Source organism: Schistocerca serialis, chromosome 9, assembly GCF_023864345.2.
Source record: "Schistocerca serialis cubense isolate TAMUIC-IGC-003099 chromosome 9, iqSchSeri2.2, whole genome shotgun sequence".
Lineage (NCBI taxonomy): Eukaryota > Metazoa > Arthropoda > Insecta > Orthoptera > Acrididae > Schistocerca > Schistocerca serialis.
Genome location: NC_064646.1, coordinates 182,486,888 through 182,506,970, shown reverse-complemented (window position 1 = coordinate 182,506,970; position 20,083 = coordinate 182,486,888). Strand labels below are relative to the sequence as shown.

At 37.2% G+C, this 20,083-nt stretch overlaps 1 protein-coding gene across 3 annotated transcripts in view; it reads left to right on the top strand.

The window, feature by feature from the left end:
- Positions 1–20,083, top strand: part of LOC126419823 (splicing factor, suppressor of white-apricot homolog) — a 161,813-nt gene that overhangs the window by 34,035 nt on the left and 107,695 nt on the right. For 2 of the 3 annotated variants that reach the window (XM_050087053.1, XM_050087054.1), the window contains exons 4-7: positions 1,583–1,799; positions 3,271–3,353; positions 4,633–4,847; positions 18,102–18,226. In XM_050087053.1, coding sequence (XP_049943010.1) covers positions 1,583–1,799; positions 3,271–3,353; positions 4,633–4,847; positions 18,102–18,226 — 640 coding nt within the window. The remainder of the gene's footprint in view (positions 1–1,582; positions 1,800–3,270; positions 3,354–4,632; positions 4,848–18,101; positions 18,227–20,083) is intronic. The other variant, XM_050087055.1, reaches the window with a different exon arrangement.

Sequence of the window (20,083 nt, the reverse complement as noted above, 5' to 3'; positions counted from 1 at the left end):
AGGATTTGAGGAAGTCGTATCCCTGCTGGAGAGCCACATTCAGAGTCTGGTCCAGTCCGGGAAAGTATCCTGTCACAAGTGGGGCACTTAAATATATGTGTCATTTTTCATTCGAAACCATATAATGTATATATCAATGTAATCAGGAAAGACTATAGAATTTAATAAAATCATTAAAAAATTACATTTTTCTAACATTTGTAAGTAGCCTGTATCCTTAAGAGATGTTAATTGGCGAAAGACGAATGTCTGGTGAAAGGTAAAATAAGTTGAGTTTGCCTTATATAATTTGTTTGAGACTTAATGTAGAAACAAATGTTATAGAGCCATTGCTGCAGTGGAAACTTCTTGTGATCAGTTAGCGTGAATATGAAAGGTACACTTTTCAGAAGGTATGTGTAGGTCCTTATCTGTTCTTCTTGATTAAATTTTCACTGTTTCCTTAAACCACATGGTTCTGTTGCAAGTTTGATTCAGCCATAACTAGTCAGTTTGTGTGTAGTTGAAGTAATATTATTATTCTTAGAAGCTGCTTTATATAACCTTAGCAAATGGAAGGAATAAGCTTCCTTTTCTTTTTGTAGTTTGCCTTTATCTGTATTCTGTTGGCATCAGAAAAGTGTTTTTTTATCTCTGTACAACTGCCAGGACTGTTGTGGTTTCTTATCTCAGTGGTTGATAATTGGGACTTGCTACTCCTACGCTTGCCTAAGTCCTGGATGGCGTATATGTAAGAGCAGGAAAGAGAATCACTCATTATATAAATATACTGTTTTACGTGAACAGGCACATAAATGTAAATGTGCTGGTGAAAATATGATAATCACCTGTCTATCCACTGCTGAACACTTTTATCAGTACAGTTTTTGTATTTCCTTGCCTTTCTTTGCTGGCAGAAGTTGTTACAAACCATTCGGTGTGCCTAACATTTAGCAATTCTTGTTAAAGGTGCCTGCATATAATTTTAAGAGGTCTGAAGACAGTGATGATGCTGACAACTGGAAACTGTTCTTTGTTGTTAATTAGCAATTTTCTATCAGAAATCACCAGATACAGCCATTTCCAACTTATAACCCTCTTTGAGAAGTTCCTCACATTCATCATCCATAAATAACAATAAAACAGAACAACACAAACACTTAAACGACATTAGTGAGTGAGCATATATGTCATGTCAATAATGACCTAATAGTGTACATTCATCTTGACTATTGAAGAAGAGAAGGAAATGACAGAGAAAACAATCATCAGCTTGAATAAGTGCTGTGTGCCTGTCCTGGTGATAGATCGCCTTTCCATATATTATTGTTCAATGTTATTTTGATTACTTTTAGAGTTCATTCATCAACCTTTATGACCCTTGAATGAACTTTAGGCCTTATTTCATGATGTTTCACCATATCTAATGTCCTATGGGGGTAAGAATAAACAAGAATATTTTATGTACTTATTGTTTTGCGTGTGCTACGTAACTTAGCAATAGTGATGTCAGTCACTTTTGTTTATGTTGTTTCATAAGCATTTGCTATTATTTGGTGTACATACAATAGCATGTTGAAATTTTTCCTTCATTTTGCTCCAGCCTGAGACAGTGAAACAGAATGCCATCATTGAAAAGACTGCACATTTCATCAGCCGTCAGGGTGCTCAGATGGAAATACTCCTGAAGATGAAACAAGCCAACAACCAGCAGTTCAGTTTTCTGTCATTTGATGATCCACTTCATGCCTACTATCGTCATCTGTTGATGGCCATCAAAACAGGGCGGTATCGGCCAAAAGCACCAAAAACAGAGGAAGGTAGGTGCAATAATTGATGCCTTTTTCAACAGCCATCGAGTTGTTCAATTGTGAAATCATTGGGTATGAGGCAAATGTGCATTTTTAACCATTCCACCTACTCGGGTGTATTGTTAACACTCAAATCCTCAGTACACATGCCTTAATTGGTTTGGTCAGCTTATCATTGGAAGTAAATATTCAGACTGTTGCTGCAATTAAAATACTTTCACCATTATCAGTTGCTACAGTAATTTAGTTAATTTCATGTTACATCACTTATTTGCATGATTTCCATCAAAATCATATGAAATTTGGCAGTTTACAGGCTACAGATACAGTGTGTGCATGTGCGCGTGTACATTCTGGACATGTAGAGATTATGAAATAGGACAATGCTTTGAGCTAGATGTAATTCACATAATATTCTTTGAAGCTGCATGTTAGTGGTGATACATTCTTACACTTAGAAGTAAACTAAACAGTTTTGTCTACAGTATTTTATATTCTACTAGTTTTAATTAAATATTTGTATAAGGAGGATTCGTCCGGAAGAAATTATTAGAGACTATATGTAGATTTATAAACACCACATGCTATGCTGACAGCTTTCTTTTGTTTAGTATGCACTTTCATCCAAAACGATGAATTACACTAAAATTACATCATAAAATATTTATGATTGAAAATATGGAAAACATTTGAAGTTGTTGATTTTTTGTTTCTAAAACCAGAATTAACTGAAGAGTAGAAACAGCTGAGTTTTGGTTCTTGAGGAGCTCAATATGTTTTCTTATTTCAAATTTTTATTTAACAACTTATTCTTTTTATTATGATCACAGTTCATTGTTTACAAGGCTTCTCTCAGAACAACTAACTGTTGTCTCCTTGAATCTGACATCTTAATTGCCATATTTTTGGCTCCTCTTGTTGCAATTAGTCCCATTTCTGCATCAGATAAGGGCATTAAAGAATATCTTTCTTTTGTTGGCTGACTATTTTTTCTTCTTTTTATCCATGTGTTTTTCCAACTCGTAGTAATTTCTCGCATCAGATCAGGATATCCATTTAATTTTTATTAAAAAATGCAACATTTTAAAAAGTTTAGAAAAAACGCAAGTCTATCAGGAGAAAAAATGGGATACAAATTGTGTTGACAAAATTTAATGGACGTAGAAATTTACGTTTGTGCCAACACACTCTGATGATCGCAAATGGTTCTCTACTATTATTCTGCTGCACTGTCACTCTACTTTCAAATTTTATGTATTTTATCAAGAAATGCATTTTTGTATGAACACCCAAGTGATGTTTCTTTGTCATACATTCGTAGTTAGGTGTATCTGTTATTGCTGTGATTTCCTGTTATCATTTTAGTCTCTGCTGATTACATATTTATGAGGCTTTTGCAATTTGGGAACGTCACATTTTAATATACTTCTAAGTTATTCTGATTTCGAGTTGAGTAATGTTGTAACTGTTCTTTCTACAGCAGAAACGGATGGAACGAGTGGTGAAGAACACTACCTTCATCCAAGCCTGGCTTCCACAACTGGTCCATCACGCCTAGAATTGGTAGGTGGTGATGTCATGGACAAACATCTACAACTTTTCCTGTGTGGTGTGCCCTCGTGTGAAATTCAATTTCCGAATTCCAGATACCAGTGTCTATTCATTCTGCTCTTTAAGTGTGATGAACTTGTGATAGTGTGTTGTGGAATAAATACAAAACAAATATATCTCATGAGACAAACGTGTTTTTATCTGTGAAAATAATCCAAAACCTGTTTTTTATTTCCAGGACTGGTTAACAGTTCGAATTGGAATGGAAGTTCTCTAACTATTGCTTCGATATAGACATTTTTTTGAGAAAACAAAACAAAAGAGACTTGAAACAGCACCCAGTAAGTTTTTAGCCCTCTACTTCATGTTAAGAAAAAGTCCAGCTGCTGCCGCCTGGGACCGCCAGCTTCCGTGAAAACTGTGTGACATGTTAGCTATGTTAGTCCTAGGTTGGTAGCAGCTGTACTAAATCTCCTAGATCCCTCCTCTACCAGACCCGTGGATTGCCAAAAATCTCTGCAACATCAGAAGACATCAGATTTTGAAGACGGCGCCAGCAGTGGATGGGAATGCCCTGTCTTAATTACAAGCCAGCGAGACACAGTTGCGTCCTTTCTCTTAAGGCTTTGTGCCCCCTTTATTTAAATTTAGTACTGTGTGAATAATCAGTCACTATACTGTTTGGCTTGTGATCATTGTGCCAGGGAGAATTCAGTCTCTTTCTTTGCTAGGCAGACTATTATTATTTCAGTGTTTTTTCAATTAATCATTAATAAAAATGTCTGCAAAGTAGACTTACATTAAACACAGGAAGAAATGCAGTTCATCGTCTGTGGGCTGCTGCTTTCAATCACCCATTGTCTAGTAAAAAAACATTGTTAACAGGTGCAAATACAATTTTAAATGTTGCATGTTACAATTCTGATGAGTTCTTCAACAAAGAAAGAGATGTTTTCAATCTGGTCTAAATTTTTTATACAATTTTTGGATGTGGTTATTCACATTATGGTAGATGTTCCAGTTAACTGTATATTGCTCCTTTAATGAAACACATTGAACACTGTATTGGGAGAATGAGTGCACCAGGGGATGTACACACACACACACACACACACACACACACACACACACACACACACACACACCTGGAAACCAGCAGCTGTTTATTTCCATGCTAACTTTCCAGCCATCATGTGGCTTGAATTTTTAAGGCTGAAGATTCATGTTGCCCTTCTGGGGCTATTTTTTGTGTCAGGAACATGCGATTTTTATCATCACCGATGTGTCGTAGGCTCCATCCATCCCGAGCATCGCATACAAACCTTCGGCAGACTGCGCCTACTCTCTTCTGGTGAACAAGATTCGTACAAAACAAGTTGAACTGGGTATTGCACCTGCTGTACCTCCAGTTGAGCCTTCACAGGAATCTACTCTGGTGACTGGATACCATCCGGGTACGAACAGTCAACAGCAGCAGATGCAGCAGCAGTACCAGCAGCATTACAGGTCAGTACTCGTCTCTGAGAAGTCTGACTTATCATTACTGTTAGCAACAGAGTAATCATTGAGAGTGGCATTGGCGCAATACAAGTGCAGAACAAGTGAAATTTGAAAATTACTGTATGTGCTGGAAAAATTTTGGTCATTAAACTTATCCTGTAAATAATTTTACTTTAAAATGTGTGAACAGGATATTGTTTCACTCAAGTGAAACTCAAAATATGAAGTATTTGTTCACTGCAGTGCACCCGCACTTCATTTTTTTTTTCCAGTATGTATATTGACAGTAAGGAAATGAGACAGAATTGTATACTGTATTTTTCAAAGAGGATATTATGTTTGACTTATGGGAAATTTTAAATTTTTTTGACAACACTTGTTAAAAAAGTATTATTAGTAGTGAACAGCAGAATATGGAAAGGTTGTGATGAAACATTAAACCTTTTCTCGGATATCCTGTCCAGCATAAAAGCAGCACACAAATGAAAAATCTTTGAAGTAGAATTGCTTCATTTATCTTGCATTACATTGTACATGTGTGGGCTAGACTCTTCAGATTTGGCAGTGGCACATTCCTGTTATCTGTTAAATGAATTTGTGTGCTAACTGAAAGTGTGCTTTACAGTGTCATTAGCCTTACCGTAAGATATGATGTATTTGACAGTAATGTATCCACTATTTGGATCTATGTGTTTAAACACATAATTAGATAATCACATTTTTTATTACTTCACAAATATAAAGTTTTTAAATGTCCAAAAAACAACTACCTCAAATGAGACAGATTTAATAGTTTTTGAGAAAATAGAAATTCTGTATATAGAGAAAAGGGATAGATATATTCTACATGCCATTTTATTTCTCATAGACACAATCATATATTATGTTTACTGTATCGTTGTAGTTTATGCCAATTATATTCAGAATCTGTGGCAGGAAATGTAGTAGTAATTTACAGTAAATTTGTCAGTTCTGCTTACGAATTATGTAAAATAAAAGTAAAAAAAAGAAACTGTGATTCATAGCCATCTGTCATTGGTGGCATGTGGCAGATAAAATGTCTATGACATGCATTGTCATATTAACCCAGGAAATGAACTGGTGCCTCACTTTCCCAAATTCTTGCACTAGGTATGTCCATCTTATATGAACATCAAAGATCAGATCATAAAAGAAAGATACAAGGAAATAGATTTTTAAAACTTTCCGTATATTCTGCTATGCTTTGCTTGCATTTATACTTGAAATAAACAAGAGTGAGGCACCTAACTTTCTAATTTCATATAACTTTTGACTCATTAAAGATATTTGTAATCTGTTTTCACTGAGACAAATCAAATTGTAAACAAGAACTCATGAATCAAGTTACTCATTTGATTGGCAGATAGGTCTTCTCATTCAGTATTTAAGTTTTTAATGTACAATGCAGTAAACAGATTTAAAAGTCTGAGAGATCAGTTATTGAACATTGTTATGGTGATTCTTTTGGTTTCAGCACATATATGTCAAATCTTGATACATTAAATCAGTGTTTTGTGGAGACTTAAAATGACTTCATTACTCAGAAGTAATGTCAAACAAATTATCTAATATTTGCTGAAAATGTGGCACAGATCCAAAATTAGGTTTTTATTGATAATTAGAATGCATAATATTTGTATCAAAAAGCAGTTTGTGTGAGAAAAATATAAAATTGTAGAGAGAGAGAGAGAGAGAGAGAGAGAGAGAGAGAGAGAGAGAGAGAGAGAGAGAGAGAGAGAATGGTTGACTAGGACTTACCTCCAGGTGGCAAAATTCCTGTCAGCAGACACATTTGGAAGTGAAAAAAAAACTATCCCCATCTTTAAGAACTACTAGTGCAATCAGCAGGGAGGAAAGGCGTACATTGGGGAAAGTAGTGGGGGGGGGGGGGGGGTGTCAACCTGTTGAAACAAGATGAGTTTTCCATTATAACCTTTCTCAACCTATACCCGACAGTGCTGGAATTTCACCTCCTGAAGGTTGGTACTAGCCTGCCATTTCAACTCTGTAATTTTATAATCTGTAATATTAATACAATTATACTAATTTTGTGCTGGTATGAATTTGATGTTCACTTCTTTTTGGAACCTTCTGCATTATGAATTGTGCTCTCTTTACCACTGTGTGTGTGTGTGGGTACATGGCCATTTAGAGATTATGAAATAGCACAAACATGAAGTTTAAGCTGTCTGAAGAACAGATGTTTTATTCACTGTAATACCATAGCTAATTATGATAATTAGGATGGAAATATAAAATAATGATTAGGGATAGGCTGCAACTCACCCTCAAATTAATTGTGTTTGGGCCATAGGCACAAAAAATATAAAAAGAATAGAATTTCTGAGTGTGTGCTTGTTTATGGGAGAGACTGCCTTGTTTCTTTACTGGGAAATAATACACTGGTGTCACTAATGACTGGGAGTTTGTAAGATTTATTTTTGTCTACCCTTCTCCCCAGTATACACTATGCTGATTGTTTGTTACAGTTTCAACTTTCACATGATCAACACTAAATACATTCTTTAGAAGATTTAAGGATTAACAATTCAGGAACTGTGACGAAACTAAACTTCCAATCATACCCATTCTCCCATAGCATTGTGACAGAGCCGTTGCAAAATTTGAAGCTAATAAGGGGCAGCCTATGGCAAGTTGAAGCTCCGAGTTTGTCTGTGAGGTATGCTTGGGAAGTTAAAGTCGGAGCATAATGATCATGAAAGATTTAGAATCTAGATTCAAGTATTCATCTCTCACACTATTTTAACTTTCCACACATAATCAACAGTTTTTGGACTTTCATAACCTTCTGTATGAAACACAAATGAAGACTAATTAGAAAACATAATCAACAGTTTCTATGCTTTAACATCCTGGATGAAATGTAATTGAAGGAGTTCATAAGTTTAGATGGAAAAATGTGTGGTACCATAATAGTGTTCTCTCACCTCCTGCTATGAATCAACAGTTGCCTGTCTTTCCATTGCAAACTTGGCCTTCATAGCGCACGCGCGTGTGCGCGCCCACACACACACACACACACACACACACACACAGTTCTTTCCTCCAGAGATTCCTGTTTGAGTTCAGAGCATTTCACTAATACTCATGTGTTGATTGAACTTACCGGTAACAAATCTAGGAGCACACCTCTGAATTGCTTCATGATCTTCCTGTAATCTGACTTGGTGGGGTCTTGTACTCAAAAATGGGTCATACAACTGTTATTTATGCTGTCTCCTTTATAGTTGAGCTACAGTTTCTTGAAATTCTCCCAATGAATGAAAGTCAACCATTCGTATTCCTTAATGTTTTTTATATTTATTTTACCATAAGATTTTGTTATCAGCTACATAATAGCAATGCTGTAAATGTCAAGTACCACCATCTGAATGGTGTTACATGTGTGCAGCTTTTATGAAACAGAGGTATTGAAACTGATTTATATGTACAGCATTTTCACATCAGCTGACAATTTGTAAGGTAATTTAAAAAATGTAACAGGCATGTGTAGCTGCTGAAAGCACATTATCGATGATGGAAAATATTTTTTGTTATAACCAAAGTTTTTCTACACATCAAAACTTTTATGAAATGTTGTCACTACAAGGACATTTTATACATAAAATAACATTGAGTTCTCTAATTTGTGAGTTGATTGTGTTGCTTTGAAGCCAATGCCACACCCTTCTGAGTTGGAAAGGATTTATTACTCCAATCTATCTAGTGGGAATTGCTTCACAGTTCCTTCTAGCCTGCAAACATATTTCTTGCCTTGTTGTGTCTGCTGTAACTGCTGCTGGTCTTGCGGAGTAATGTTGGTTTATTTGTCTGTTGTATATATAATTATACAATTATGCTGACCCAAAAGTGATTTACTTGAGATGTACATGTTTCAAGGTAAGTTACAATGATTAACTTGTGTGAATTAAAGCTTTAATGTGAGTAGAAACTGAGTGCCATTTGGAAAGTAATGAAGCAAATGTACTGAGTTTAATACTATATATATTTTCTTTGTGTCGCTCAGAAGTGTTACTCAACATCGGAGATACTTACAGGTGTTTTTCTGGTGTATTATGTTTGTAATATGTACAAAAAATGGACTATTCAATCAGGCTGAAGTAACTGATCTCTCTCCCCCCCCCCCTCCCCCCGCTCTCTCTCTCTCTCTCTCTCTCTCTCTCTCTCTCTGTGTGTGTGTGTGTGTGTGTGTGTGTGTGTGTGTGTGTGTGTGTCCATCCATCCTTCCTTCCTTCCTTCCTTCCTTCCTTCCATCCATCCCTATGTGAATGAAGTGATTGTAAGCTGGACATTTTTCTGATGAGACAGTGAAACTTAATTCTGTACCATAATTAGACATCTTTTCTCCATCTTCTGAAGCCACCTCACTCATTTTAATTAGCACTATTTCATTACTGGATGATAAATTCTTTTACCGAGCAAGGTGGCACACTGAACTCGCATTCAGGACGACGACGATTCAAACCTATCTCCGGCTGTCCTAATTTACATTTTTCGTGATTTCCCTAAATCACTCCAGGCAAATGCTGGAATGGTTCCTTTGAAAGGGCACGGCCAATTTCCTTCCCCTTCCTTCCCTAATCCGGTCGTGGGCTCTGTCTTTATGATCTTGTTGTCGATGGGACATTAAAACACTAATGTCCTCCTCCTCCTCCATAAATTCTTTTTATGTCTTAAACTTTATTGTGTATTTTAATTTCAACGCTTTGTGCTCCAAGTCTTCCCAACATTAGTGTAACTTGTCTATTTTTGAACTTTGATTTTCTCTAGACTAAGATGCTTGCTCAAGTCATTCCAATATCTGCCTTGTGTTTTCTGTACAGTGAAAAGTAGTACTTTCTCTCATCTTTTATTGTGGCTCCACTCTTTGATAATTGATAGAGCTTGTACTGTCATTCCTGGGTATCCACTCTCATTGTTTACTTCTTGATTTCTGTTAGTTCAGATCTTTGGATTTTGGTTTTTATTTACTAGTAATAAAATTTGAAAAGGAAATGAAAATATTTTGATGATGACCCATTGTAATTTTTCAAACCAGTGCTTTCCACCATCCATCCTCACAACCTCTTACTGCATGTACAAATTTCTTGCTACTTCAGATGTCATAAATGCTCCATTTCTTTCATCTGTACTTGATATTTCAACAATATCTAGTGAAATTAAATGTTCTTTTTTGTGGAAGTTAATGTTGTTGTCTTCAGTCCGAAGACTGTTTTCATACAGCTGTCCACACTAATATGTCCTGTGCAAGTCTCTTCATCGCTCCTGCATGTTACTTGTGCTGGAATCTGCTTACTGTAATCAATTTTTACATCCCACACTTCCCTTCATTATGAAACTTGGTACCTCACAATGTGTCCTATCAACCAATCTCTTCTTTGAACCAAGCTCTGCCATAAATTTCTTTTTGCTACAATTTCATTCAATATTTTCTTATTAGCTATTTGATCTACCCATCTAATTTTCAACTTTCTTCTATAGCACTGCATTTCAAAAACGTCTATTCCCTGTGTGAACTGTTCATGTTGTCATTTCGCTTCTCTACAAGACTGCTCATCAGAAAAATCCCATCAGAAAGCCTTATCACTTATGTTTATGTTTCTTCCTAGAAATGCTTTGTTTGCTATTGTTGATGTGCATGTTTATCCTCTCTACATTGGTCATCATCAGTTATTTTGCTGTCCAAATAATACTTCTTGTGTCTCATTTCCTAATCTGATTCTCTCATCATTGCCTAATATAATTAGACTAATTGCATCACCCTTTATGTACTTTCATTGATGTTAATCATATAACCTGTTTCCAGGACACGATCCATTCCATTCAACTGTTCTTCTAAGTTCTTTACCATCATTACACAATTACAGTGTCATCAGCAGACATTAAAGTTTTTAATTGTTCTATTTAAACTCCATTCCCTTTCAAATCTCTCCTTCGTTTTCTGTACTGCTTGTTCAAAGTATAGATCGAATGACATCAGAGATGGGCTACAACGCTGTCTCACTCCCTTTCTCAACTATTGTGTCCCTTTCATGTCTTTTGACTCTTATAACTGCATTCTGGTTTCTTTAAGAGTTGTAAATAACCTCCCACTCCCTGTATTTTACCAGTGCTGAGCCCATAATTTCAAAGAGTGTCAAAGTCTTTATGTACAAATGCTATGAATGGGAGTTCGTTTTTATTCAATGTGTCTTATAACATTAAGATCGGTATTGGCTTGGATGTCCCTACATTTCTCTGGATCCCAAAATGAAGTCTGTTTCTACCAGCATTTCCATTCTTCTGTAAATAATTTGTACAAGTATTTTAACCGTGCCATTTAAACTGGTTGTTCATTAGTACTCTCGCCAGTTAGCATCCCTCTCATTTGAAAATGGAGTTACTAAGTTTGAATTTTTTATTCCTTAATTATAATGTACATACTGTATGAACCACAATAAGTACAAAAATAGCCAAAGAATATTTATACATGCTGATATAATGGCCATCCTCAAAATAGGACGCTGGGATCTAACAGTATCGTATAGCATACTAAACTGTATTGAAGTCTTAACTATTTATTTCTTGTGAAATGGTACAGAACACTTCACACACAGTGTTACACGGCATTTAACACAATATTTTTTTGGTTTCCCATTGCATTTAGCTCTTACACATCTTCTTTCGTGCCTCTTTTGTCAGTCATGTGACGAACTCCATCAAACCTGTCTAGTATCACTCTCAACTGACTTGATGGGTAGTCCATTGGATGTCCAATATTCGGTCTTCCAGTGTCCAATTTCAGGTATGCAACTGTAACAGCACGTCTGAAATCCAGTGCATTTTTCCCATGTACTAGTCTGTAGAAGAGCCAGACATTTACGAGGGCCATTTCCAGCATACGTGTAAATAGGACCCAGTACCATTTTCTCCCTCTAATTACCGTCGCATATTTTCCAACTAACCAGTCATGGTGGTCAACACCTCCCATGTACGCGTTATACGACTTCAAAACGGCAGGTTGTTGCACTTGTGTCTTCTTACTTGCTTGTCTACTGTACAACGTAGCTGCTCCCAAAGGTTCAACTTTGTCAAAATTTGTACCAATTGTAACACATCTGTTGTTGTGCCATCGAACAAATAAGACTTCACCATTCCTGTCGAACTGGTAGTCATAGTTTCCTCGAACTGTCTTTTTCAGTTCTTTGCTGCTCAGTAGTGCACAGTCACCAACTCGATTCTCTCTGACAGTCCCAGTTGCTCGAAAACCCAAATTTTTCAGATGAATCAGAAGATCTCTGCTAGTGAAGAAATTGTCAAAGTATACACGATGATTCTCGGGTTTTTCGATGCAGTCCAGCATGTTCAAGACCGCTCGGTTCCAGTAACGTCATGTGGACCTCCTCCTTCGTTGGTCATACAGTCTACTTCAGGAGGACATACGGTGATATCGATATGGTCCTGATCATCTGACACCGCAGTATAGAATGCGTCACTGTTTATTATTTCTTCTATTTCTTCATTAGTGAGGTATCTATCTTGTCTGAAGGCCATTATAATCTATATAAAATGAAATGAAATAAAATAAAGTGAAATGAAAGAATAATACATTAGCACAAACTACAGAAAAGGGAATGTGTAAATACCTCTGTCCATCTGGAACTGTTTTATTTACTAATGGGTAACATAAAAGAGAGGTCGTTACTTACCTCAGCAACAAAATCTGGTAAAATTACCATGTTCTAAAACTAAAATACATCGGCAGTAGCAAAGTTTCATATTCGAAAATGCAGCAATGCAAATAACTGAAATGATAACACCAAGTCCCAGTGTCCTATTTCGAGTACACCATATTTTATAACAATGGAAAACAATGAATATAACTCCAATTGAGCTAACATTGCAAGTAGTTTAAAAGACACATTGTTGACTACAAATAATCACAAAAAGATCTTTGCCACATATTTCAAATATTACTAAATTGTCGATAAAGTAAATACATGTAATAACGAAAAGTGTGCCTTAGTATTCAATAATCAATTAATGGTAGGATTTATTGCTTTTAATTTCCTGTAAGCATACATTTGTTATAAAAAGCACCAACAGATGATGTAGAACAGTAATAGTTGCAAATTAATAATTTATTGTTTATTTATACATAAATACGTGCTCTGTCTTCAAAATAGGACACTGGTACTTAATGGGTTAAGATATTTAACATCTTTTAAAATGTTAATATTCTTCATTGTGTGATAACTGTGACAATAAAATCTTTTATTATTGTGCAATGTGGCTCATTGTAACCACTCAGTCACCTTGCTCAATAATACAAGATTATATGGGTATTAGACTCACATTTGACAAGAGGGAGTTTCAAATCCCTGTCCAGTCATCCTGAGTTGTGTTTACCTTTGAAAGGGACAAGACTTACATCTTCACCACCATCTTGGCTCTATCAGAGCTTGCGCCATATTGTTAATGACCTTGTAGTAAATGGGACATTAACTGCCTTCTTCCTTTCTTATAATCAGGTACTTACTGAACTGTTTTCTTGATAATATGGCTGAAAATAATAATAGTGGTAAATGAAGTAATATTTCTATAAAATATGCAAAAATACTTTGAAGCAAAAACATTTGACATGACATACAACAGTATTAAAGTCTTCTATTAGACAGAATTTGAAAAGGATAAATTACTACTCACCATATAGCGGAGATGCTGAGTCACATGTAGGCACAACAAAAAGACTGTCAAACAAGTAAGCTTTCGGCCAAATGGCTCTCATCGGAAATATACAACACACACACACACACACACACACACACACACACACACACACACACACACACACAAATGCAAACGCAACCCTGCCGCCAAGGCCTTGGCAGCCAGTGACTGTGATCATGTGAGTGTGAGTTGCATTTGTGTGAATGTGTGTGTGTGTGTCCATCCAATTCTGAAGATGTCCTTTTTGGCTGTAAGCTTACTTGTTTGAAAGCCTTTTTGTTCTGTTGGGCCTGTCTGCATCTCAGCATCTCTATTGTGTGGTAATCTATCCATTTCATAATACTATCATTATTCCATCCTGAATTTTCCATTGTTTAATAGTCCTACATGGGGCTGGCTGGACAAACAGTGCTAGCGCTGCATTTCAGTAAGTGGTCTAGGTTGTTTTGGGGTTGTATCAGGTGGGATGTGTAGAGGGAGAGAGGCAGGAGACAGAGGGAAGGATTGGGGGTGGTTGGGTGGCTAACAGCTCCGAGGAAGGCAACTGGTTTGGTGGCTAGGAATGTGGGAGGGAGGGATGGCAGGTACATAGACTAAGCGTGTGATACACAGTTGTCGGAGCCAGTGTTCTTGGCCACCATCGAATTGTTGCCAAGAACGAAGTTGACCACCTGGTGACACAACATGCAGGTGAGCACAATATGCTCAATTTAAAAGATGGACTAACAATTGGGGCCATTGGATACTTCCCTCCACCATCAGCATCTTTGACCTACACAGATGGGAGATTGCCCTTGCAGCACATTGTTTGTTCTCGTAAATGTCCTGGCCTCAGCATCAGGTAACCCACTGTCCGTACATGCTCCACCTAAGATTTCTCCTTGTTCTCTCCTGTCACCTTCTCCCAATTCAAGTCCCCACATCACATTTGCGTGTGCTGCTCCCCATTGGCTCAGACAACCGTGTGTCACATGCCTATCCCCTGTATCTACCATCCCTTCAATCTACAGCTGGCTGCCTCCCTTTAAGCCACTGGCCACTCCCTCCCAATCCTCTCCTTGCCTCCTGCCTCTCTCTCCCTCTATCCATTCCACCTGATGAAACTCTCACCACAAACTAGTCCACCAGCGGAAATACAAGCACTGGCACTATTGGTTATATGAAAATAAATTTGAAATGAGAAGATCATACTCATTTTTGCTCACTGCTTCACAAATCTATTTACTGTGCTATATGAGGATACCTTTGCTATGTTTGTTAACTGCTCATGAATTCCATGTAGAAAGCGGGTCTTCTACCCCCTCCCCCCCTCCCCCTGCTGCAGAGCAGTAGCAGTATGAGAGAGAGAGAGAGAGAGAGAGAGAGAGAGAGAGAGAGAGAGAGAGATACGTGCACAGCTTAGACAGTCCATTCCAGTATTGTGGTTTTGTAATTTAACCCTTCCAATTGGCAGTTTCAAGCTTGTGCATAGCCCACTGTTAGCAGTTTATGCAGTGAGTTGGTGCAGTAATACTGCATTACATTTAAATTGCTCTACAACAGGAATTACTCGTTGAAAAGTAGTGAAATTTTCTGCAATTATTTGCAATAGACTTTTATTATGTTAAAAACATAATGATAATTTAAAATGAACTTTCAGTGTGCTATATTTAGAAGCAATCATAGAAACAGTCCAACTCGCAGTATTTTTCAGTCATATTCCAGCAGTTCTGTTGTGAAACACAGCCTGAAATTTGTGTATGCGTCTTTGCCTTTTTAGTGGCTTGATAAAAAAATAAATATCTTGTGCACCAAAATTTCAGTAGCCTTCAAAATAGCTTCACATACCACTTTATACATTTTTTCCTTGCCCAAGGACAGTTTGTAGTTCCTGATTTCTTCCAACTTGCTCTCTTTCTGACAAGGTGTATAAGCACAGATATCCCTACACTTAGTTTATGAAGTAGTATTGGCTGTTACCAATAGAGAGCAGCAGCATTACTATTTTATCTACAAGACTGTAGCTGGCAAGTATGTGGTTGATGTGCTGTCAGTGCAGTCACTTAAGGATTGTGAGGACATACTGGAGTCCCTGGCTTGAGGGGTCAAGGTCTGTAAATTACAAGAAACTGTGGTTCTTTCACTTTACTTCTACTGTTCAGTCATGTGATATTTCAGGGAATACATTTCTTACAATCTATTCATGTTTCATTTTGTTATATATAATAATTCCTGCAAAACAAGTCAGTGGTGTTCCATGTCTGTTGTATGTGTTCTCTGTATTTAATCTATGTTTTGAACTTGCTTCATGATCTACAGATTCTTATCTGCATCTGACAATAGCTACAGCTATGCTCTGCATACCATCTTAATAGTGTGTAGTGGAAGGTACTTGGTGTACCTCCGACACTTTCCCTTTTCCTCTTTCAGTTGTGAATGAAAAAAAAAAAATTGTTGGGAAGCCCCATGTGTGCTCATATCTTTTCAATTTCGCCTTCATGGTATTCCCACAAGATATATAAAGGAGGAGGCTTTGTATTAGTTGACACTGTTTGGAAAGTACAGTTACAGAAATTTGACAGTAAGTATGGAGGATGTGTAAGGACTTCCCAGCAAAACTTCTGATGTGTGTGGACGTGCCCACATGTTGCCAAGGATGCTTCAAGTGAGCTGCAGATGTTTTGCTGGGAAGCCCTTACACATCCTCCATACAGTCACTCATTATGCTATTTCCATATTTTTGAAGTCCTGAAGAAAAACATTTGTTGCCGTCAGTTTGCTTCAGATGAAGAGGTGCATGCTTGGGTACAATCAGAGTTCTGTAAAAAACCACAAATATTGCTCCTTGAAGGATTTGGCCATCTTGTCTCACAGTGGAATAAATATATTAAAATTTATGTTGATTACTTTTGAAATAATAAACAGTTTACCTACCTCTTTTCATCCGCCCCTCTTTCATTTGACTGCCACTTATATTTCAACATTTTCTTCATCAGTTCCCAGTTTGATACCCTTATGGTCTTTGAGAGTGTGGCCAGATGGCTTTGTCTGTTCACTGATTTAATGTGAGACCAAAATTTTTGCTTCACACACAGCTCTCCTTAACCTTATTTTGGCTTCATTCAGTTTCTGATTGTCTAAACATTTTTTGTTGCATTTAAATCTTTGCTTTTACATTAGCTTTCTAATGTGGCAGTCAAACCATTGCAGTTCTTTCCCATCCTTCACAATTCAGCTTGGAACATATGTTTCAAAGGTATATTCTATTCTCAAACTTCATCGATTTAGATGCACCGTTTTCTTTCTATGAGATGATTGTTTCATGTTGACTGCCCAGGTAATTTGAAATTTGTTTCACATCCTATGTTAACCGAGTGTGGTGGCATACATAACTTTTTTAAAAATTAGTGTCCTTTAATAGCTTTCTGATTGTTTACTTCTAATGATTTTACTGTCGTGGTACCATTGGTCAGTGAATTCTGTTACTCAGATGTGACTGAAGATAAATATTTAACCTAACTGGCCAAGTGGAAAATTTTAGACATATGGTATGAAAAGTGAATCAATTTCTTATAGAAAGATATGTAGTAGCACTATTACTAACAGTTATTAAACATTGATAATGAGTTGCAATTTCTAATGTAAGTGTGATCACTCACTTGTAGTTTTATAGGTTAAAACACTTGTTTCATTTTGCTGATCATTTTTAGAAGTGTACTTCAGAGACTGCTTCTGTGATAGCAATGAGAAAAATTGGTAAAGATTAGTGAATAATGGTATTTTCATGCTATGTGTTTATCTCTGTCTTCATCATTTAGCTCCTTTGCATATCCCGCAGTTTCTTCTGAATTTAAATACTTGTATTCATACAAATGGGTAACACAGTTAAGGTTACTTTGAAGTTATATTTGTTATTGCCTTGTAATGCTGTTTGATTTTTTCAGAGTCTGTACATTTGATAGTCATTTGGGCCTGTGCCAGGTCCTTTTAGTCATGAACTTACACAGTTGAAGCTTTGACCTGATGACAGTTTGTTGTAAGTACAATAAAAATTTTGCAGATTTATTTATTCTTCAGTGATGAAGGTTTGTATGTGAATAAAATTTTTATGTACAAAGTCCCTGTCCCATGTGATACCAGTTGGTTTCTTGATTTTGTCTATTGCTTCAATAATAAACCGTGACTGTGATATACCAAGAATATTTTTGAACGCAAATACCACTGACAGTCACTAAAAAAATATTTGTATCCTATAACATTTCATGACATTGCTTAGAGTAAATTTTACCAATTAGCCTATTTATTAATAAAATGGTTTTAAAGCTCCAGTACAGTTTGTCTCTGGAGCACTTTTGTGTGGCCAGAGTGCATAAGGTAGATGTTATTTTGACATGTAAGTGACCTTCGTATACAGAACTTCATTATGTACTAACCCAAATTCAGTGATTCATTCTCTGCTCATTGTTTTATTTAGAGAACACCAGCTTGTCATTTGGATATCTCTCACCTGTCTTGTTTGGATGTCCACAGTTCAGTTCATCATCATGCAGCCATTCCACCAGAACCTAGTCAGGAGATGGTGCTGATTATTGACAAAATGGCTTCGTATGTGGCCAAGAACGGAAGAGCATTTGAAGACATTGTTCGCAGTAAATGTAAGTAATGCTTTTATTAAGTACTCTTAGAAAACATCATAGATTTTTTCCCGTGATATTTACAAAATATTACTCATGAAATAAAATAAAGCAAGGATTGATAGTTTAAGATGTGGCTGCCTGAAAATAACACATATGCTCAAAATTTCTTGTTCTTATTCCATATGAGGCTGGGTGCAATCTTACTGTAAAACTTACGGAGCTCTTGAGTACTGCTTGTGTGAGAGTGGCCTATATCTCATTTTCCATTGGGATGCTAAAAACAATTCAGAAGAGCTCACTGTGTTCCACAGTTTCAAAATATCAGAGCTGATGCTTTTGGGAAAACTGCAACCACTTTGTCAATTTTCATTAATTTATCTGTATTAATGTCCAATTTTCATTCTTTGACTTACTCCAGTGGAAGACATGGAAGTCTCATCTCCTAGATTTCTAGGATTCTCTTACCTTGCTGCTGAATTAGTCTTGTCTCACTGCCACAAAAGAGAGCAGATTTTGGAGACGGCGATTTTTTATATATATATATATATATATATATATATATTCTACATCTGCTTACTGGTATAGTTTAACACATATGTTTAAAACCAGTTTCGGTACTCCATCATATTTGATGTATTTCTGTTTTGGCCTTCTTCAGCATGTTCTTCATACAGCCGTTGTTTTTGACATTTTGGTCGATATTTTGTGGTTGTAAATACTGGCTTAATGTACGGTGGAAAAAAAGTTATTTTCTGATGTGACTGTAGTGCCCTAATTCTCACATTGCGATATATCCAAATGCGTCAAAGTTCCACTTCAGAAATGGCCATAACAGTCCAAAACTGGTAATACTGTGTTATTATGATTGAATAAAATTATTAAACATATACATTGAACAATAGCAACAATCTGTGGAGGAGTGGGAAAGGGGGAGGGACAGCAGGGTACGGAAGGGGGAAGAGGAAGCAGTGCATGCAGGGACTATAGGTGGAAGAAAAGGCTACCCAGTGCAGTGTTTGGAGACTCTGGTGGAGGGACGGAAAGGAAATAAGGTAGGGGAAAGGATAGGAGTAGAGAAGAGGAAAACGTTGGTGAGTGCATTGGCAGAAACAGTGCATAATGGGGATGGGGACGTGGGTTGGGAGGAGGTGAAAGGACAGAGGGGCAGAAACAGTTAGGTGGGGGTTGTGGGAATAGTAGGTTGTTGCAGATTGAGGCTGGGTTGATTTCGGGAGTGGAGGGCGTGTATTTCGGGAGTGGAGGGCTCGTTGTAAGGATAATTCACATCTGCGTGGTTCAGAAAAGCTGGTGGGGGAGACGAGGATCCAGACAGCCCGGGTTGTGAAGCAGCCATTGAAATCAAACATGTTATGTTCAGCTGCATGTTGTGCAATAGGGAGGTCCACTTTGCTCTTGGCCACTGTTTGGTGATGTTCATTCATCCTGGTGGATAGCTAGTTGATAATCGTACTGCTATAAAATACTGAGCATGGTTGCAGCAGCGCTGGTGCATGACATGGATGCTTTCACAGGTGGCCCAGCCTTTGATGGGGTAGGGTAAGCCTGTAACAGGACTAGCATAGGAAGTGCTGGGTGGTTGGAATGGGCAGGTCTTCCACCTGGGTCTACCCCTGTGACAAAGGGTTGGGACTGAGAGCGCTGTAGGGATGGATGGGGATGTTGTGCAAGTTGAGTGGGTAACAGAACACTACTTTAGGAGGGGTGAGAAGGATCTTGGACAGGATATCCCTCTCATCAGGACACTTTAGGAGGGGTGGGAAGGATTTTGGGATAGGATGCCCATCATATCAGAGCATGATGATAGATAATCAAAGGCCTGAGAAAGAATGTGGTTCAATTGTTACAGTGTGGGGT